Source organism: Gigantopelta aegis, chromosome 2, assembly GCF_016097555.1.
Source record: "Gigantopelta aegis isolate Gae_Host chromosome 2, Gae_host_genome, whole genome shotgun sequence".
Classification (NCBI taxonomy): domain Eukaryota; kingdom Metazoa; phylum Mollusca; class Gastropoda; order Neomphalida; family Peltospiridae; genus Gigantopelta; species Gigantopelta aegis.
In genome coordinates, this window is record NC_054700.1 from 24,218,379 (window position 1) to 24,241,450 (window position 23,072).

Genomic DNA, 23,072 nt, shown 5'->3' on the forward strand with positions numbered 1-23,072 from the left:
ATAATAAAAAGAAGGAAAAGAAATGATAATAGGTGTGTAGGAATAGACCTAGGTCTCATTTACAAAAAAGTCCTTTTTTATGTCTATTATTTTTCTATTTTTTTTCTTTAAAATTAAAAAAAAAAAAACTTCATTTAAATATTTGTATTTCAGCCAGAGATTAATGAATGTGCATCTGTTATTTATATATACTCTTCAAAAAAAGAAACGCAAAAGGGTACAAATGGGTTATAACTCCGATTTTATGTTTCCTACGGGTTCATGCTTTGTGAATATAAGGTCATTGCATGTCCCAAACACATTCCCACGGTTACATTCGATAAAACGCAGCTACTGTACAATAAAGTTCCAAAATGTGAATATTCGTAAAAACGCAGCCACGTGCAAACCATGTCACCACTGCACGTGCGTTGTCTGCACGTGCAACATGAACACCGACAGTATAAAAGTGCAGGGTGTTCGCTTGCCTGGCCTCTGTATCTGGCCGACAGTTGACAATCCAGGACATGCCACGTCTCAGTGAACCGCAGAGAAACAATGCCATCGGCCGACTAGACGCAGGCGAATCCAGAACGGCCGTTGCCAGGGCATTCCATGTGTCCCCAAGCACCATCTCCAGACTGTGGGACCGTTACCAGCAACATGGATCAACACGTGACCTCCCTAGATCCGGTCGACCACGGGTCACTACCCCCGGGCAGGACCGCTACATCCGGGTACGCCACCTTCGGGAACGATTGACTACTGCCACCTCCACAGCCGCAGCAATACCAGGTTTGCGCAGGATATCCGACCAGACCGTACGGAACCGCCTACGTGAGGTAGGAATTCGTGCCAGACGTCCAGTTCGAGGTGTCATCTTAACACCACAACACCGTCGACTCCGACTGCAGTGGTGCCAGATTCATCGACAATGGCCTCAACTGCGATGGAGACAGGTGTGGTTCAGTGACGAGTCCCGATTTCTGCTCCGACGTCATGATGGAAGATGTCGCGTGTATAGGCATCGTGGTGAACGTTATGCGGCAAACTGCGTGCAGGAAGTGGACAGATTCGGCGGGGGTAGTGTCATGGTGTGGGCAGCCATCTCACACACTGGCAGAACTGACCTGGTCCACGTGCAGGGCAACCTGAATGCACAGGGCTACATTGACCAGATCCTCCGGCCACACATCGTTCCAGTTATGGCCAACGCCAACGCAGTGTTCCAACATGACAACGCCAGGTCTCACACAGCACGTCTCACAACGGCTTTCCTACAGAACAACAACATTAATGTCCTTCCTTGGCCATCGATATCACCGGATTTGAACCCAATTGAGCATCTATGGGACGAGTTGGACCGACGCCTCCGACAGCGACAACCACAGCCCCAGACCCTGCCCGAGCTGGCAGCAGCCTTGCAGGCCGAGTGGGCCACCATCCCCCGGGACGTCATCCGTACTCTGGTTGCTTCAATGGGCAGGCGGTGCCAGGCAGTTGTCAACACACGCGGAGGCCACACCCGGTATTGACTCCAGATGACCTTGACCTTGGTGGTGTGTCCTATCACCTACTCACAATGGACTAGAGTGAATTGTGAACAATCCTGCAACATTTGGTAATTATCGGACTCACCATTCAATAATTAAATCAATTCTCCAAATGTTACGACAATGTGGTTTTGCGTTTCTTCTTTTGAAGAGTATATGTATATATGTACAAAATATAGTAACAGTAATCATAGCCGACTATTTAATTTTTGTTTGTTTCATTACGTTTGTTAGAAAGTCACAGACCATGTGACTGGAACGTACTATGTGTATACTGACCAATCAGAGCTATCAGGGTCAGATTATTTTTAATTTTTAAACTCTGGCTGCACGCACACGCTGGTCTACTTGATAACTTGTTTCGCATTTGTGATGTTGTCTGAAACTAAGGTTTTTTTTAGATTATCTTTATTATGGCATCCCACATTGTATATTTTTTATCAACAACATTGGGACTGTTCTATATCAATAACATAACGCTGACTTGACATAGATGTCAGAGCCATTTGTAGTGGGTAGTGGTAGATCAAATGACATGCTACAAAATGTTGAGGGACGGCCACTGGTTGCGTAATTGTTGAATTAAAAATGCCATGTGAATGTCAATGCCCCAACCAACACTATCAATTGAACTAATTGTCAGTCTACGAGTTGTTTTAAAAAAAATTATAATAATATAAGGGATCTAATTCAGTCAGTAGTGCACACCTGAGATGCTTGGGTCGTAGTTTTAATTAAATCACCTCCTCAGAACCAGTGGGTTGTTTCCACCCCAACTATCCAATTCATGTTCGTTGTATACAAAAATGAAATTCATGACAAGTTGATTCCTACACGTTTAGCTGCATGTTCATCAAACCATCTAACTCTGAAAAGGTAACTTCTTCTTCTATGTTCAGTTTCTTTATGCTCCTTGAATTCAAATCGTGAGTTTTACTGCCTCCATGAACTCCACAGTCAGCAGCAAGTCATCTCTTTTGCCCCAAAGTTTTTCTCTGATTGTTCTGGGTTGTTGCCAGATGTGTTCTCTGATACTGTCATATGTTGGACATCTTTACAGTACATGCTCTGGAGTTTGGGGTTCAGTGTTACAGTGGCATTGAGGTGTTGTTACCACTTTGAGTTTATAGAGAGGTGCACCAAGAAGGCAGTGCCCTGTCCTCAGTCTGGATATCATTGTTTGTTCTCGTCGGTTTAGGCAGGGCTTCTAGATTATGGTAGCCCCACTCCCATGGCTAGTGGTATTCAGTGTTGGGCTAGTAAACAACTACCATTCCCATGCCTGACGGCTAGTGAAAAAAAAGTTGTCTAATGTTGCATTTAAGTATATTTTGTAAATATGAATATCCTGCCCCCACCCCCATCTGCCAATCTTAGTGTTTCTAAGTTCTATCTCCCTCTTTAGGTGACATTATTACTATTAGTAAAATTGTATTAACTTAAAGTAAAGTAGGGCTAGTGAATTTTTAATTGTTGCTAGTAAATATTCAAAATCACTGATCCTATGGCTAGTGGATTTTATAAAATTTCTAGAAGCCCTGGTTTAGGTGTATGATGGGGTCACTTGGATAAGTACTTCCTGTCCTTGTTTTCCAGGCTGTGTTGAACTTCCCTTCTGGAAGTGACACTCTGTGGCGATGTTGTTGACATTCAGATGCTTGTTTGGATAGTTTATCTGCAGACTTGTTTCCTGTGATTCCACAGTGTACTGGAATCCATTGAAGTACAGCGTTATTGGTTCTGGATATGATGCTGAGCTGGTGTTTGCAATTACTGGTGGCATTAACTTGGGACTCATTTTGGACTGATTGAAGTACTGATTTGCAGTCGATGAGGAAGACGATGTTAGTGTTTGATATGGCTTGTTTTATGAGACGAGACATTGCTTGGGTGGCTGCTTGTTGCTCAGATCTGTAGTTTGTTGACAGCTGGCCTGTTGGGGCTGATAGTGACTTAGTTGTTCCGACTGGATATTAGATGTATGCACCAGCCCCTCCATTTCGGACCACACCTTGTGATGCTCCGTCTGCGTAGACATGAATCCAGTACTCTGTTGGATAGTGAGTACTTAGGTGTTCAAGTTTCAGTGCTTTCTGTGCCTCAACTGATTGGTGCACTTTTATTTCAATGCTAGGGATGTTCTGGCAGACAGTGATGTCTTGGTTTTCGTCTTCATCTCTAGTGTATGGAGTCGGGATTTCCCATTCTTCTGGGTTGTGGGAGATGATGTCTTGATTTTCAGTTGAAAGATGTTTTAATAGGTGTTTGAATCTACTGCGCTTGAGTCTGTTGATATTTGGATCTTGTATTTTCTGGTTCATTGGGTGCGTTTCTAGTCTCTTGTATTTCTCTGCCTGTATAACTACCTTTTCTTTTCTTCTCTCATGTAGGCTGTGCAGACCAGACATTGATTCCATGGCAGTGATTGGTGTGCTTCGCATTCCTCTAGTGATGATACAGAGACCCATATTAGGGATTTTTTCTAGATGTTGTGTGTTTGTTTTGGCTGCAGTTGCAAAGGTGGATCATCCATATTCCATAACAGGGCATACATTACCATTGTATACTTGTTTAAGGGTTTTGATGTCTGCTCCCCAGGTGGTCACTGCAAGTTTCTTCAGAATCCTTAATTTGAGAAGTGCTTTTTTTCTGTGTGTTCTCAATGTGAGGTACCCATGTAAGGCGCTTGTCAAATTTGATTCCCAGATAAGTCAGGGTATCGTTCTGTGGTAGGCAGGTATCTTCTAAGGTTATTTTGTACTTTTCAGGCTTGGTGGAGAGTGAGAAGAGAGTTGATCTCAACTCGACAGTTTTTGGCCCATTTGTTAACTTCGTTGGTTGCTGCTTGTATACAAATGGCTACAGTTGTAGTGTATTCTGCTCGGGTCCAGATGGCTAGGTCATCTGCATGGAGTGCCCGGTGGATAAATGGAGATAGTTGCTTTGGTAAGTCATTGATAAAGATAATAAATAGTGATGGGGATATTACTCATCCTTGTGGAACACCTTCTTGCAAGTGAACCAGTTTGCTTTTGTTACCATCTAGCCTGACTCTTGCATGTCTTCTGGTCAGGACATTTTGTATCCAATTGTACATGTTTCCCTAGATTCCCATTCTTGTGAGTTTGAGAAGTAATCCTTCCTTCCAGACTTTGTCGAATGCCTTTGTCAAGTCAAAGAAGGTGGCAAGTACTTTTTCTTTCTCTTGGAAGGCATCCTCGATATCCTGTTTTTTTTCTATGCAACTTCAATATAGCTGATTTTGTTGTTTTTGGGTTTGTTTTTCTTCAGGATTGGTATTATTTCTGCTTCTTTCCATTCTTCAGGGAAGACTGATTGTTCCCAAGACTGATTGAACAGTTGTAGCAGTCTGGTTCTTCCTGCAGTCTGGTTCTTCCTGCAGCCAGTACATTTGCAGCATGTTTTCCTGTATATGTTTTCCCATTTTCCTCTATTACAGTGCATCCTCTGTGTGTGATATCATTCTCCTCATTCAGTGATTTTGTGAGTTTCCAGAGTTTTGTTGAGTCTTTATCGAGATTTAGTGATTTGGTCTTTTCCTACCATCTTTCTCGGATATGCTTGAGTTTCTCCTTCTTGAAGATAGCTTGAACTTTGTTGTTCTCTGTGATGTTGCAGTCTGTGGAGTTATTTTCCATCTTCTCACGAGTCTCACTTGCAGTGTGGTGGAGTTCTTTCAAGTGTTTACTCCAGAATGGTTGGTAATTATGTCTTCTGCCTCTTGGTATGGATCTGCGCGCTGCAGTAAGAAGCGTTTCTGTGAATTGTTTGGCATTCTGTCTGACATCGTTGTTTAAAAAGGGCATGGAGAGGTTTTGCTCAGTAAGTCTTGTATAGAGGTCCCAGTCTGCTTTCTTGCAGTTCCAGCTTGCTGATTTGTTTGTTGTCTGGAATGGGCATTTGTTTTAGGGTCAGAGTGATGGTGATAACTTCCTCCGAGCTGTTTGGTTACTTCTCTCTTTACTTTCCTTTAGATGTTTTCTGTTGCCATTGCAAGGTCTGGTATGCTTGTACTTCTCCAGCTTCTTGAATAGTAACTGGGTTCATCGTCATGATTGTTGATTAAGATGAGATTATTTTCGATCATCTACTCTTCAGCATCTTCTCCTCTGCTGTCAATTTTTTGGTATCCCCAGCTTGGTGAATGGCTGTTAAAGTCTCCGACCACTAGATGATCCTAGAGATTAGGATGGTGCTTAGGTTTAATTCCTTGGTGTTAGGGCAGTAGAAGTTTGTGGATGCTCATTGTTTTGTCGGTGTAGATCTTTATGGTCATGTGTTCAGACTCATCCAGGTTGCTTGTTATTTCAGTAGCCACAATGATGTTGTGCACCAGGGTGATTAGTCCGCCCTTGTGTCCTTCTCTGTCTAGATGAAAGGTTTCATATCCTCTCATAAAGAAACAGTTTTCTTTGTTCAAATGCGGATCTTGGGCACACAAGATGTCTATTTTGTTCTCCCGTAGAAAGTTTGTTAATTCTACTTTCTTTTTGTATATGCCCTCAGCATTCCATTGCATAATTCGTAATGTGTCAGTGGAATCTTTGTGGCCAGATGCTCTGCCTTATGCTGGCTCTCCCATGTGCAGAGTCTCCGTCAGTAGTAGAATGTGGCCCCCTTTGAGGCTTGGGATCCGGCGCTGCTCCTACCTGGTGAAGATCCATAGAAGCAGCTCCATCTCGATATATATTTTGGAGCATTTTCATTAACTGTATGATGCGTACCTGCTCTTTTTCCATTTCTGGGTCCCACGCCATACAGGCAAACTAGTTCCATCTTCGGTGGTTGGTTTTTTGTCAGGGTTGCCTTCCCTTAGCCTTTCTTCAGCCAAGAAGTATGCCGAAAGGCAGCAGAGGTTTTGAAGTTGAAGTGTTCCTTCTCCTAAATGGACTGCTTTCACTTAGCTGACGGTATCCATCTTGCCAGATTTTTCTGTTGGGGTTTTTCTCCCTTAGCCTTTGTTTTAACCCACACCTGTCCACAAGGCAGTGGCCACCATTTCTTTCATGGTGTGATGTCGAAAAGGTATCTATAATTGTGTGCATCAAATTATCTGAATAGTACATATTGTAATTTAAAAAATCAAATTGTGTGCATCAGTATAATCATAATTATATTTCTATAGCACTGTACCTGAAATTTTTGTTTGAATAACTTCATTCCTGGAAGGAAAAAGAAGTCAGACAACAGTAATGAACCAAACAATATAAAATTAGAAGAAAACATTATTGGTTTATTGGTTCATTTTTGCAATATGTTTCTACATTTACATGTACCAATTACTTCAAAAATTAATAATGCTTGGTTTTCACTCGCCTAAGCATTTTGTTAAGTGCAATTTTTCACTCACCTTAGCATTTTGAGGTATGCAATTTTTCACTCGCCATGGTTTTTCAAAAGCCAAGGACTGAATATGGTGGTTTTAGTGAAAAAAATATATAAGCAAAGTCATCATTTGTGGATTGCTAAACATTACTCCAGCTGATGGGAAATGGAAGGTGTGTAGCACAGATAGCCACAAGAGACAGGCACCTGTTACAGTTGGACTGGGATGTGGAGGTAGACAGTGAATGAAGTTGAAAGATAGGAGTGGCCAGATCGGAAAGAAATGAGATGGAAGTCAAAGGAGAGAAAGGAAAAGGGCTAGCGGGATTAAACAAATATATATTAATAAATTTTTAAATAATTTAAAAAATTAAAAACCAATTACTCCAGCAATCTGCTTTTTCTTTAGGTTACTACTAATAATCTCAGTCTGGTTAATAAAGAAATAATTATCACAGGAGTAAAGTGGTTCCTTGTGTTATGGTTAATCTTGGGTCTGATTAAATGTGTAATTATTGCAGGAGTAGAGTGGTTCCTTGTGTTATGGTCAATCTTGGGTCTGATTAAATGTGTAATTATTGCAGGAGTACAGTGGTTCCTTGTGTTATGGTCAATCTTGGGTCTGATTAAATGTGTAATTATTGCAGGAGTAGAGTGGTTCCTTGTGTTATGGTTAATCTTGGGTCTGATTAAATGTGTAATTATTGCAGGAGTACAGTGGTTCCTTGTGTTATGGTTAATCTTGGGTCTGATTAAATGTGTAATTATTGCAGGAGCAGAGTGGTTCCTTGTGTTATGGTTAATCTTGGGTCTGATTAAATGTGTAATTATTGCAGGAGCAGAGTGGTTCCTTGTGTTATGGTTAATCTTGGGTCTGATTAAATGTGTAATTATTGCAGGAGTAGAGTGGTTCCTTGTGTTATGGTTAATCTTGGGTCTGATTAAATGTGTAATTATTGCAGGAGTACAGTGGTTCCTTGTGTTATGGTTAATCTTGGGTCTGATTAAATGTGTAATTATTGCAGGAGTAGTGGTTCCTTGTGTTATGGTTAATCTTGGGTCTGATTAAATGTGTAATTATTGCAGGAGTACAGTGGTTCCTTGTGTTATGGTTAATCTTGGGTCTGATTAAATGTGTAATTATTGCAGGAGTAGAGTGGTTCCTTGTGTTATGGTTAATCTTGGGTCTGATTAAATGTGTAATTATTGCAGGAGTACAGTGGTTCCTTGTGTTATGGTTAATCTTGGGTCTGATTAAATGTGTAATTATTGCAGGAGTAGAGTGGTTCCTTGTGTTATGGTTAATCTTGGGTCTGATTAAATGTGTAATTATAGCAGGAGTAGAGTGGTTCCTTGTGTTATGGTTAATCTTGGGTCTGATTAAATGTGTAATTATTGCAGGAGTAGAGTGGTTCCTCCTTGTGTTATGGTTAATCTTGGGTCTGATTAAATGTGTAATTATTGCAGGAGTAGTGGTTCCTTGTGTTATGGTTAATCTTGGGTCTGATTAAATGTGTAATTATTGCAGGAGTAGAGTGGTTCCTTGTGTTATGGTTAATCTTGGGTCTGATTAAATGTGTAATTATTGCAGGAGTAGAGTGGTTCCTTGTGTTATGGTTAATCTTGGGTCTGATTAAATGTGTAATTATTGCAGGAGTAGAGTGGTTCCTTGTGTTATGGTTAATCTTGGGTCTGATTAAATGTGTAATTATTGCAGGAGTAGAGTGGTTCCTTGTGTTATGGTTAATCTTGGGTCTGATTAAATGTGTAATTATTGCAGGAGTAGAGTGGTTCCTTGTGTTATGGTTAATCTTGGGTCTGATTAAATGTGTAATTATTGCAGGAGTAGAGTGGTTCCTTGTGTTATGGTTAATCTTGGGTCTGATTAAATGTGTAATTATAGCAGGAGTAGAGTGGTTCCTTGTGTTATGGTTAATCTTGGGTCTGATTAAATGTGTAATTATTGCAGGAGTAGAGTGGTTCCTTGTGTTATGGTTAATCTTGGGTCTGATTAAATGTGTAATTATTGCAGGAGTAGAGTGGTTCCTTGTGTTATGGTTAATCTTGGGTCTGATTAAATGTGTAATTATTGCAGGAGTAGAGTGGTTCCTTGTGTTATGGTTAATCTTGGGTCTGATTAAATGTGTAATTATTGCAGGAGTAGAGTGGTTCCTTGTGTTATGGTTAATCTTGGGTCTGATTAAATGTGTAATTATTGCAGGAGTAGAGTGGTTCCTTGTGTTATGGTTAATCTTGGGTCTGATTAAATGTGTAATTATTGCAGGAGTACAGTGGTTCCTTGTGTTATGGTTAATCTTGGGTCTGATTAAATGTGTAATTATTGCAGGAGTACAGTGGTTCCTTGTGTTATGGTTAATCTTGGGTCTGATTAAATGTGTAATTATTGCAGGAGTAGAGTGGTTCCTTGTGTTATGGTTAATCTTGGGTCTGATTAAATGTGTAATTATTGCAGGAGTACAGTGGTTCCTTGTGTTATGGTTAATCTTGGGTCTGATTAAATGTGTAATTATTGCAGGAGTAGAGTGGTTCCTTGTGTTATGGTTAATCTTGGGTCTGATTAAATGTGTAATTATTGCAGGAGTAGAGTGGTTCCTTGTGTTATGGTCAATCTTGGGTCTGATTAAATGTGTAATTATTGCAGGAGTACAGTGGTTCCTTGTGTTATGGTCAATCTTGGGTCTGATTAAATGTGTAATTATTGCAGGAGTAGAGTGGTTCCTTGTGTTATGGTCAATCTTGGGTCTGATTAAATGTGTAATTATTGCAGGAGTACAGTGGTTCCTTGTGTTATGGTCAATCTTGGGTCTGATTAAATGTGTAATTATTGCAGGAGTAGAGTGGTTCCTTGTGTTATGGTCAATCTTGGGTCTGATTAAATGTGTAATTATTGCAGGAGTAGAGTGGTTCCTTGTGTTATGGTTAATCTTGGGTCTGATTAAATGTGTAATTATTGCAGGAGTAGAGTGGTTCCTTGTGTTATGGTTAATCTTGGGTCTGATTAAATGTGTAATTATTGCAGGAGTAGTGGTTCCTTGTGTTATGGTTAATCTTGGGTCTGATTAAATGTGTAATTATTGCAGGAGTACAGTGGTTCCTTGTGTTATGGTTAATCTTGGGTCTGATTAAATGTGTAATTATTGCAGGAGTAGAGTGGTTCCTTGTGTTATGGTTAATCTTGGGTCTGATTAAATGTGTAATTATTGCAGGAGTAGAGTGGTTCCTTGTGTTATGGTTAATCTTGGGTCTGATTAAATGTGTAATTATTGCAGGAGTAGTGGTTCCTTGTGTTATGGTTAATCTTGGGTCTGATTAAATGTGTAATTATTGCAGGAGTAGAGTGGTTCCTTGTGTTATGGTTAATCTTGGGTCTGATTAAATGTGTAATTATTGCAGGAGTACAGTGGTTCCTTGTGTTATGGTTAATCTTGGGTCTGATTAAATGTGTAATTATTGCAGGAGTAGAGTGGTTCCTTGTGTTATGGTTAATCTTGGGTCTGATTAAATGTGTAATTATTGCAGGAGTAGAGTGGTTCCTTGTGTTATGGTTAATCTTGGGTCTGATTAAATGTGTAATTATTGCAGGAGTACAGTGGTTCCTTGTGTTATGGTTAATCTTGGGTCTGATTAAATGTGTAATTATTGCAGGAGTACAGTGGTTCCTTGTGTTATGGTTAATCTTGGGTCTGATTAAATGTGTAATTATTGCAGGAGTACAGTGGTTCCTTGTGTTATGGTTAATCTTGGGTCTGATTAAATGTGTAATTATTGCAGGAGTAGAGTGGTTCCTTGTGTTATGGTCAATCTTGGGTCTGATTAAATGTGTAATTATTGCAGGAGTAGAGTGGTTCCTTGTGTTATGGTCAATCTTGGGTCTGATTAAATGTGTAATTATTGCAGGAGTAGAGTGGTTCCTTGTGTTATGGTCAATCTTGGGTCTGATTAAATGTGTAATTATTGCAGGAGTAGAGTGGTTCCTTGTGTTATGGTTAATCTTGGGTCTGATTAAATGTGTAATTATTGCAGGAGTAGAGTGGTTCCTTGTGTTATGGTTAATCTTGGGTCTGATTAAATGTGTAATTATTGCAGGAGTAGAGTGGTTCCTTGTGTTATGGTTAATCTTGGGTCTGATTAAATGTGTAATTATTGCAGGAGTAGAGTGGTTCCTTGTGTTATGGTTAATCTTGGGTCTGATTAAATGTGTAATTATTGCAGGAGTAGAGTGGTTCCTTGTGTTATGGTTAATCTTGGGTCTGATTAAATGTGTAATTATTGCAGGAGTAGAGTGGTTCCTTGTGTTATGGTTAATCTTGGGTCTGATTAAATGTGTAATTATTGCAGGAGTAGAGTGGTTCCTTGTGTTATGGTTAATCTTGGGTCTGATTAAATGTGTAATTATTGCAGGAGTAGAGTGGTTCCTTGTGTTATGGTTAATCTTGGGTCTGATTAAATGTGTAATTATTGCAGGAGTACAGTGGTTCCTTGTGTTATGGTTAATCTTGGGTCTGATTAAATGTGTAATTATTGCAGGAGTAGAGTGGTTCCTTGTGTTATGGTTAATCTTGGGTCTGATTAAATGTGTAATTATTGCAGGAGTAGAGTGGTTCCTTGTGTTATGGTTAATCTTGGGTCTGATTAAATGTGTAATTATTGCAGGAGTAGAGTGGTTCCTTGTGTTATGGTTAATCTTGGGTCTGATTAAATGTGTAATTATTGCAGGAGTAGAGTGGTTCCTTGTGTTATGGTTAATCTTGGGTCTGATTAAATGTGTAATTATTGCAGGAGTAGAGTGGTTCCTTGTGTTATGGTTAATCTTGGGTCTGATTAAATGTGTAATTATTGCAGGAGTAGAGTGGTTCCTTGTGTTATGGTTAATCTTGGGTCTGATTAAATGTGTAATTATTGCAGGAGTAGAGTGGTTCCTTGTGTTATGGTTAATCTTGGGTCTGATTAAATGTGTAATTATTGCAGGAGTAGAGTGGTTCCTTGTGTTATGGTTAATCTTGGGTCTGATTAAATGTGTAATTATTGCAGGAGTAGAGTGGTTCCTTGTGTTATGGTTAATCTTGGGTCTGATTAAATGTGTAATTATTGCAGGAGTACAGTGGTTCCTTGTGTTATGGTTAATCTTGGGTCTGATTAAATGTGTAATTATTGCAGGAGTAGAGTGGTTCCTTGTGTTATGGTTAATCTTGGGTCTGATTAAATGTGTAATTATTGCAGGAGTAGAGTGGTTCCTTGTGTTATGGTTAATCTTGGGTCTGATTAAATGTGTAATTATTGCAGGAGTAGAGTGGTTCCTTGTGTTATGGTTAATCTTGGGTCTGATTAAATGTGTAATTATTGCAGGAGTAGAGTGGTTCCTTGTGTTATGGTTAATCTTGGGTCTGATTAAATGTGTAATTATTGCAGGAGTAGAGTGGTTCCTTGTGTTATGGTTAATCTTGGGTCTGATTAAATGTGTAATTATTGCAGGAGTAGAGTGGTTCCTTGTGTTATGGTTAATCTTGGGTCTGATTAAATGTGTAATTATTGCAGGAGTAGAGTGGTTCCTTGTGTTATGGTCAATCTTGGGTCTGATTAAATGTGTAATTATTGCAGGAGTAGAGTGGTTCCTTGTGTTATGGTCAATCTTGGGTCTGATTAAATGTGTAATTATTGCAGGAGTAGAGTGGTTCCTTGTGTTATGGTCAATCTTGGGTCTGATTAAATGTGTAATTATTGCAGGAGTAGAGTGGTTCCTTGTGTTATGGTCAATCTTGGGTCTGATTAAATGTGTAATTATTGCAGGAGTACAGTGGTTCCTTGTGTTATGGTTAATCTTGGGTCTGATTAAATGTGTAATTATTGCAGGAGTAGAGTGGTTCCTTGTGTTATGGTTAATCTTGGGTCTGATTAAATGTGTAATTATTGCAGGAGTAGTGGTTCCTTGTGTTATGGTTAATCTTGGGTCTGATTAAATGTGTAATTATTGCAGGAGTAGAGTGGTTCCTTGTGTTATGGTTAATCTTGGGTCTGATTAAATGTGTAATTATTGCAGGAGTAGAGTGGTTCCTTGTGTTATGGTTAATCTTGGGTCTGATTAAATGTGTAATTATTGCAGGAGTAGAGTGGTTCCTTGTGTTATGGTTAATCTTGGGTCTGATTAAATGTGTAATTATTGCAGGAGTACAGTGGTTCCTTGTGTTATGGTTAATCTTGGGTCTGATTAAATGTGTAATTATTGCAGGAGTACAGTGGTTCCTTGTGTTATGGTTAATCTTGGGTCTGATTAAATGTGTAATTATTGCAGGAGTAGAGTGGTTCCTTGTGTTATGGTTAATCTTGGGTCTGATTAAATGTGTAATTATTGCAGGAGTAGAGTGGTTCCTTGTGTTATGGTTAATCTTGGGTCTGATTAAATGTGTAATTATTGCAGGAGTAGTGGTTCCTTGTGTTATGGTTAATCTTGGGTCTGATTAAATGTGTAATTATTGCAGGAGTAGAGTGGTTCCTTGTGTTATGGTTAATCTTGGGTCTGATTAAATGTGTAATTATTGCAGGAGTACAGTGGTTCCTTGTGTTATGGTTAATCTTGGGTCTGATTAAATGTGTAATTATTGCAGGAGTAGAGTGGTTCCTTGTGTTATGGTTAATCTTGGGTCTGATTAAATGTGTAATTATTGCAGGAGTAGAGTGGTTCCTTGTGTTATGGTTAATCTTGGGTCTGATTAAATGTGTAATTATTGCAGGAGTAGAGTGGTTCCTTGTGTTATGGTTAATCTTGGGTCTGATTAAATGTGTAATTATTGCAGGAGTAGAGTGGTTCCTTGTGTTATGGTTAATCTTGGGTCTGATTAAATGTGTAATTATTGCAGGAGTAGAGTGGTTCCTTGTGTTATGGTTAATCTTGGGTCTGATTAAATGTGTAATTATTGCAGGAGTAGAGTGGTTCCTTGTGTTATGGTTAATCTTGGGTCTGATTAAATGTGTAATTATTGCAGGAGTATGTGCTTCCTTGAGTTGGTGACAATCTCAGATGGTTTAACAATGTTGCAACTGACATTCAGCAACAAACCTATTTTCACTAAATGCCACATCCAAGAACAAAGTTTGTTTTGTTTAACGACACCACTAGAGCACTAGGGATGTGAGAGGGGCTGGAATAAAAAAAGCTTACTGCTCACCTTCTTTCTTCCCAAGTCGAACAAAGGCTTTTAAATAGCATATCCTGGATTGGACAAAACTGGACATCGCAGCAAAACTGACGAAATCAAACCAAGGGAATGTACTACGCACGAATACTACTTGCAATCGCGCGATACTACTTTCGTTTTTTTCATTTTCGCAGTTTTTTTTAACAAAATGGAAAAGCGCATCCCTGGAGCACATTGATTTATTAATCATCGGCTATTGGATGTAATTTTGACATGTAGTCTTTGACAGGAAACCTACAACATCTTTCATATGCACTATCCGAAAGACAGGATAGCACATACCACAACCTTTGATATAGCAGTTGTGGTGCACCGGAAAACAGCCCAATGGGCTATCTAAGAACAAAGCACAAATCTAACCTGTCATCTCCATGACTGTTACTTCAGCATCTTCTATTGAACTGCTGCTTGATTTGTGATCACTGTTTAAAAAAATGGGAAGAATGTTACAATCTTGCAATAAAAAACAACTAAACTAAAAAAAAACCCACCTAAATTTGACTATGATGGCAAAACATTTTTCAGAAGAGATTTGCTCAGTCATAAATAGATAACCATTATGATTCAAACAATTTTATTTCAAAAAAGTCTAATAATCCAGTGACTCATTGCAGGAGTAAAGTGGTTCCTTGTGTTATGGTTAATCTTGGGTCTGATTAAATGTGTAATTATTGCAGGAGTAAAGTGGTTCCTGCTATTTTTAGTGGCTACATTTTTGGCAACCACAACCTACTTTTCATGGATATACACCTCAGTGCCTTCAACAGACATAGCTATCTACTTTTCTCAAACAGCATTCTACTTTTTAAGATAATGAAACACTGATAGTTTGTTTCGCTTAACAACACCACTAGAGCACAATGATTTATTAATTATTGGATGTCACACATTTTTCCATTAGTAGCACAGGATCTTTTATATTCATTATCCCAGACAGTATAGCACATACCACTGCCTTTGATATATCAGTTGTAGTGCACTGGTTGGAATAAAAAATAGCTCGATGGGCCCACTTAAGGGAATCGATCCCAGACCGATTGCCCCATTAAAAAAAGAAGCAAATGTCCTGATAAGTGAAAGTCAGCTCAGAAAGTGAAATGTACCCCAATGGTTAATGATGGGCAAGTCAAAATTCACACTACAGTATTATTTTGAGCAATCAAAAACATCAACCTTTCATTTGCAGGAATAGAGCTGGCAGTTGGGTCGAGAAGATGCCCCTGCTCATGATAACAAAATAAAGTGTTACCACATTAAAAAAAAAAAATTCCACTAATATATAACTTCCATTTCATTAGTTGCAAAAAAATCTTGGATCCATGTCTGACTTTACTGTTTGGATAAGTAAAAGTACTGACAGACAAGTAGATTTTTGGATGTAACCTGTCGGGTTGACTAACGTAATAAATATTTGGCTTAGTTCTATCACTGTCCTATTTTAATCACCTCTGTGTTTCCATAATGACTTCATCTGCTTCTGAAGACGAGTGTATAGGAACCTCTGCTTCACTATCAGTTGCTGGCAGAAACACTAAAAATAAGAACAATTCCACACAATTAAATAGATCTTCATCTTAGTACATGCATACAAAGTTTTTGTGGCCCCATTTACCCATTTGGTATGGGCTTTTTCTCTACATATGGTAACAGCTGTTATTTGATTCTAAAGTCACATTGCTAACAATTACGATAAATTATTCTCCTGTCTTTAATTACCATTAGATTTCCCCAATATTTTGTCCTGATAAAACTTGTAAAAAACCCACTAGAGTGACATGGAATCCACATTCTAGATGGTAACCATGTCACCTATATCAACTTTGCTGATAATGTTCCGGTTAAATACATATTTTCTGATGGTTTTTTCATGTAATCTGTGTATTAGTGATTAATATGTGAATTTGTTTTATCAGGGAGCCCAAAAATTATCAATGTAAAGGTATTTAGCGTCAAACATAGGATTGTTGTTGTATTAGAACGAGAATCTTTGACTACCGTTTTGTAGGCATCGATTGTGCAGAAATTATATAGAATGGTCTCTGACTGTAAGACAGCATTATGACTGTCCAAATGTCCATCTAGCTCTCTTACAATCAAGAGTACTTGGGCTAGAATAATCTGTCAAGATAATTTTTCGCTACACATTTACAGTTAAAGTTTGTTTAATGACACCACTAGAGCACATTTGGTAATTTTGACATATAGTCTTACAGAGGAAACAAGCTACATTATTCCATTAATAGCAAGAGATCTTTCATATGCCCCATCCCACAAACAGAATAGCACATACCATAGCCTTTGATACACCAGTTGTGATGCACTGGCTGAAACGAGAAATAGCCCAATAGGCCCTCCGAAGGGGATCGATCTACATTTACAGAGTTATTGTTATGTCAAAACAAGTCACAACTGCTGTTTATCTCATTTTCAAAGGCATTCAGACAATATTTCAAATCGTACCTTTTGGTTTCACAGTATCTGCATGTGTTAGTTCAATAACTGGTGACCGTGGTGAATCCTAAAATAAAATAACAATACATTTAAATATGAAGTCATTGATGTCAAAAACAATGACCAAGTGTTGGACATCCAATGCTCTATGATTAATGATTCAATATGCCCTAGAAGTGCTGTTAAACAAAACAAACAAACTGCTTCATGACACGCAATGTAGCTAATTGTTCACTGCTCAGCTGCTATACTATGACACATACACACACACACATATCACACCATCCCAGTTTTGTTACCTTCCTATTAATAAACCTACGGTTTAGGCACATCTACGGTATCACCGGATAATCAGTAATTATGAGCATTTATCTTTTTAGTTTATCCATACAATTTTTTAATCAAGATATTTGTAAAAAGATATGGGGTGGGATGTAGCCCAGTGGTAAAGTGCTTGCTTGATGCGCGGTCGGTCTAGGATCGATCCCTGTCGGTGGTCCCATTGGACTATTTCTCATTCCAGCCATGACTCGTATATCAAAGGCTGTAGTATGTCTATCCTGTCTGTTGGATGGTGCATATAAAAGAGCCCTTGCTACTAATGGAAAAATGTAGCGGGTTTCCTCTCTAAGACTGAGTGTCATATTACCAAATGTTTTACATCCAATAACCAATGATTAATAAATCAATTTGTTCTAGTGGTTTTTGGATAAAAAGATACATACATGTATACTGTAAATTATATATGTATTTCGTAATGAAAATATTGTCACTGGTAAAAATTGTGTACACGTAGAAGTATTGCAAACTCAGATGATGAGTTATATTATAAAACACACAAGTACGTTGTTTTAGCAGCGAGCCGAGTTGAAAGTTCAGACCAGCCTCGGTGACGCAGTGGTCAAGCCATCGGACTACAGGCTGGTAGGTACAGGGCTCACAACCCGGTACTGGCTCCAACCCAGAGTGAGTTCTTAAGGGCTCAATGGGCCACTACACCCTCTTCTCTCTCACTAACCACTAACAACTAACCCACTGTCCTGGACAGACAGCCCAGATAACTGAAGTGTGTGCCAGGGACAGTGTGCTGGAACCTTAATTGGATATAAGCATGAAAATAAGTTGAAATGAATGAAAGTTCAGACAATGTGTTGTTTTAATTAATTGAAAAGCTGGTGTTACGTATTAAATGAACACATATCACTGGTTTGCTGCGTGTGAATTTAGTAAATCATTTTAAAAGTCAATGCCACGAGGAACATTTTGAAATGTTTAGCGTATAAGGCAGAGAATAAATTAAAGCATCGTTTTCGATAGTACCGATATATTTGTCTTTTATTGCTTAACTAATATAATCATACTATTGAGTAGAGAAAGTACTGTACTCGATAGTCACTCGCAGTTTTCGCAGTATTTTGTAGCTCACAAAACTTTATAGATTCATGGTATACATGACAATGTTTACAGCTTATGAACAGTTTTATTTTGTTTAACAGCACCACTAGAGCACATTGATTTATTAATAATCAGCTACTGGATGTAAAACATTTGGTAACTGTGACAGTCTAAGAAAGGAAACCCACTAAATGTTCCCATTCGTAGCAAGGGATCTTTTTTTCTTCTTTTTTTAAATATTTATTCCAGTCCCTCATTTACATGACAGACAACTCATGCTGAGGACAAAACATGAGTCGTGGACAGCACCAGTACATGACATAATTATTAGATTTTAAATAAATTTTCATATAAATATATGTAAAGTATACAGATCATGTAAACAAAACAAGACAAATAATATCACTATGCATGGTTTATAAATGTAATAATAAAAAAAATCTGTTTCTGTCAGTCTAGGTTATAGAAGTAAAAAAAAAGTAACGTTTGTTTTATTTAATGACGCCACTAGAGCACATTGATTTTTTATCTTATCATTAGCTATTGGACATCAAACATATGTTCATTCTGACACTGTTTTTTAGAGGAAACCCGCTGTCGCCACATAGGCTACTCTTTTATGACAGGCAGCAAGGGATCTTTTATTTGCGCTTCCCACAGGCAAGGTAGCACAAACCATGGCCTTTGTTGAACCAGTTATGGATCACTGGTCGGTGCAAGTGGTTTACACCTACCCACTGAGCCTTGCAGAGCACTCACTCAGGATTTGGAGTCGGTATCTGGATTAAAAATTCCATGCCTCGACTGAGATCCGAACCCAGTACCTACCAGCCTGTAGACTGATGGCCTAACCACGACACCACCGAAGCCAGTCAGGTTATAGAAGAGGGATTAAATACGGGAATCAAGATAATAAGTATAAATAAATAAATAAACCAATAATAATAAATAAAGGGATCTTTTATATGCACCATCCCACAGACAGGATAGCACATACCACAGCCTTTGATATACCAGTTGTGGTGCACTGGCTGGAACGATAAATAACCCAGTAGGCCCCACTGATGGAAATCGATTCCAAACCGACTGCACATCAAGTGAGTGCTTTACCACTGGATTACGTCCTGCCCAACAGCTAATAATAACCAATAAATTGAGGAGACATCAAACACACATTAAAGTCATGTTACAACAGCTATGTGACGATAATACCTGTCTCAAGGCCGGCAGATTGTGCAGGATCCGACTTTGGTCCCACTCCTGAGTCTCTACCTGGGAATCAATGACTATGAAGTGAGATGATCCATTACTCTCCTCAGAATCATTAATGTCCATAGTACTCAATGATGACCGTTCAACCAGCTTTAAAAAAAATAATAATAAAATGTGAACAAAAATAATAATAATAAAATTTGAATGAAAACAAACATTATTTTTTAATTATTTTATTATTGTACTTTTTCCCCCCTTTATTTTAAGATGTTGGGCCCTTCAAATGAATAATTGTTTAAAAAAAATTTTACCAATCCGTTTTCGTCCACGTTAATTCCAATATTTTTTTCCGCCAATAATAAACATTCAAAATGAGGCTACATTTAGAGACAAATTGCAAATAGATTTCTTTCATGCAAGGTTAAATTAGATTTCTTTAACTTTGGTTAAAATAGACAAAACTAATTTTTAGTCTCCATAACTTCAAAACTGATCAATGTACACAGTTAGTAGACTTTAAGTTGCATGCCAAAAATTAATAGCAATTTGGCAAATTTTATCAGAAAACCTGAAGCCAAATCCAGGTAACATTTAGCTACACTGAATTATTTTTAAAAATAGCTACGCACATACAAATGACACATGGTTTTCAAATTATCTTTTTGGCGAATTAGTAATGAGATACTTTTGCAAATTCAACTTCAAATTGCATTTGGCGATTTGGCAAACAACAGCGTAAACCCTGAATTTGATCGCTTTTGACCTGGTCAAAGCATACCCAAACCAAAATATACCTAATTTTGGTAATGTATCTCATAAAAACAATGCTATGACTTTTTTGTGACAAAATATTTTTTTCTATTACCCCTAGCCAATTTTTTATTAATAGAAATAGGAGCCAATATTCAGTGACCAGGTGTTTGTAATGTTAACTGAAATTGTTTTTAATATTATTTCACTTTTTAAGCAACACACTCACACTCTCAGAGAAAATTACAGGCTATACTTCAGATGTTAAAAAAGTTATTAATAAAACGGTTATGTTGTATAAATTATACAGATTATAACAATATAAGACTATGAAAATGAGTCTTGGTTGTTATTTTGTTGGTGTGTGTTTTCTTATATGAAGATTCTCATTAAAACTTTGCAATTGTTAAGTTATAGTGAATACTAATAATTAGCATAACAGTGTGTTTAAAAGTGTGGGAAATACAGATAACAACTGAAAGGCATACGAGTCCAGTGTTTAGAATGTTGCCATGCGTGTCTGCTGAAATTGTTTGCCAGCATAATTGGCTGCTAGAATCTGCTCGGTAAAAAAAAAAAACACAGTTGGATTTTTTTCCTTTAATTCAAAGTGAAGATTGTTTCAAAGTAAGTATTTCTTGGTCTCCATGAGCTCGAAATAGATGACAATACACAATTAGGACGAGAAAACGTGACGGAAGTCGTTATTTTGACCGCAATTCCATTCCGAGCAAAATTCCTCGGAACTGTTCAGATCTGCTAACGGCTTAATGCCTCAGGAGGATTAACCTTGCATTGTGCTTGCACTCGAGGTTAATCTTGATGAACTAATCAGCTACATAACCTTGATGCTGATTATTCATCTTGAACTTCGGCTAACCCCTAAGATGGCTTTGAACCACAGTTTGATATGGCCTCTTCTGGTGAGCATTATGATTATTGTAATTGAGGGATTATTGCATGGGTTCTTTTGGCCACTAAATTGACTAATTATTGTCCGAACCAAATTGTTAACAACTACAAAAAATTACTCTCCTACCTTTAATTGCCATTAGATTTCCTCCAAAGTTTGTCCAGACACAAATCGTAAAAAAACCACTACAAATATACAGATTCCACACACGAGACTGCAACGATGTCGCCGATATTGTCTTTGCTGAGATTGCATAGGGAAAAATACATGCAGTTTTCTGCCGTCTGCCATGTTGCTTGTTTATGGAATACTCTTCAAGAGGGGTGAAAGCCTCCAAAGTATGTGACACAATTAATATGAAATCGATGATCTCTAGTGGTATCATTAAAATAATAATAATAATAATATAAAAAAAATAATAATATGACGTCATCATGTTTGTTGAAACCCGACAGCACCCACATTCAGCTACGCTGCGTAGAACAGGAATTTGTACACGGCATTAGCCAAATCTTCCATGTTGTAACGTCGCTTGGTATGAGATGGCCCCTGTAACTGCTGCACAAGGCAGAATCGCCCAGTGTGCGATCACGTGATCTACGTCTCGAAATAGATTGCCGAGCTTTGTAATTATGGCGACGGAGTGTCACGAAGCGTAGCTGAATGTGGGTGCTGTCGGATTTCTTTCTGTAGTATGTGTATTAGTGATTAATATGTGGATTTTTTTTGTATCAGTTAACTCGAAAATGATCGATGTAAAGGTATTTGACATCAAACATAGGATTGTTGTGGTATTAGAGCGGGAATCTTTGCCTACCGTTTGGTAGTCAGGAATTGCCAAAAATATACATAGGTTGGTCTCTGACTGTAATGAGAGCGTATTTATGTCTAAATGTCCGTCTAGCTCTCTTACAGTCAGAGTACTCGAGCTAGTGGAATCTGTGTCATTGTAATGGGTTTTTCAAGATTTGTGTCTGGGCAAACTTTGGAGGAAATCTAACTGCAATTAAAGGTAGGAGAGTAATTTTTCGTAGTTGTTAACAATTTGGTTCGGACAATAGACTGAATAGTAACGATGAACATCAAAAAAGATGATCATCTTCTTAAAACATTAGAGGAAGCTCGACATTCACATCGACATCTTTATAGGGGCGAACTGGTGCCTTTGTGGGTGCGAACTGGTTATGCATGTGGGAGCGATCTGACATTCTATTTGGAGGCGAACTGACTGGGGGCGAACTGGCTTGGGGGTGAAACGTCTGGTACCCGGAACCGACGGCTAGTGAATAATGGTACATCACAGTAACAATAACATAATACAGAAATATATTTGGCAACATATTCAATGCTTAAAATGTAATACGATTTAATCAAAAATATGTTTTTAATAGCTTAAATGTATACACTCAACTGACTGCATGTGATATTTTCAACTCGTGTGATAGGCCTCAGATTACAGTTATCTTCCCATTTGGTTGTCCAAAATCCGGAAGTTTCACCGCGCAAGTAGTCTGCTGTTTGACTGTGATTATTTCATGGCAGACAGCTATGAAGTGGCAACTGTTTGACTGAAGTGACAGGGGATAGCATGTAGTTTGTAAACATGTGTAACTTGTTGACATTGAAGACTTGTTTGTGGTAATTCCGGCCCATGCAAAAGTAGTGCTTTTTGTGTAAAATGGGTGTACTCCGGCCTGGTTTAGAGGGTGTGTCTGTTTAAACCAATATGCTGGGAGAAAGAGCTGGACAACAGGGGTTGTCCTTTTCAGGGTATGTGTCCCCCGTGCAGGCAAAGGTACATACAAAACTTCACGGGCCTGCTGATATTAATAAAAATGTTATAGCCACTAAGGCTATATAGAAACATATAGCGAAATTAATTGTGGTCTGTGGCCTGATATAGTTCACACATTACACCAGTTAAATGCTTGATTCTGATGAAAGTATTATAACCAGAGAGGTGAAATTACACAGACTGATTGTGCATACAACAAGGAATATGAAAACTAATTTATTTATTTTTCTAAATATTTTATTAAATTAAAAAACATTTTTTGTTGAATTTATTAAAAATTAAAATTAAAATTTTCAACTTTTAAATTTCAGTATCCTCCAAAATAGCATAAGATGACCTCTGATGTTACTACAGGTTGTTGCAATATTTTTTAACAGTTTTGAGCTAATAATTTGGTAAAAAAGAGCAAAAGTTGGATTTTGTTAGTCAATATTGAGATTTTAATTTTTTTTACATATTGAATT

General features: G+C 38.1%; 1 protein-coding gene across 1 annotated transcript in view; it reads right to left on the reverse strand.

The window, feature by feature from the left end:
* LOC121387793 overlaps nt 1-19,295 on the reverse strand; it is an 85,680-nt gene extending 66,385 nt beyond the window's left edge. The window contains exons 1-4 of the mRNA XM_041519003.1: nt 19,151-19,295; nt 16,553-16,610; nt 15,539-15,623; nt 14,453-14,514 (exon numbers count right to left, since the gene is read on the reverse strand). Coding sequence (XP_041374937.1) covers nt 14,453-14,514; nt 15,539-15,623; nt 16,553-16,610; nt 19,151-19,273 — 328 coding nt within the window. The 5' untranslated portion in view covers nt 19,274-19,295. The remainder of the gene's footprint in view (nt 1-14,452; nt 14,515-15,538; nt 15,624-16,552; nt 16,611-19,150) is intronic.
* Between the last annotated feature and the right edge of the window lie 3,777 nt (nt 19,296-23,072).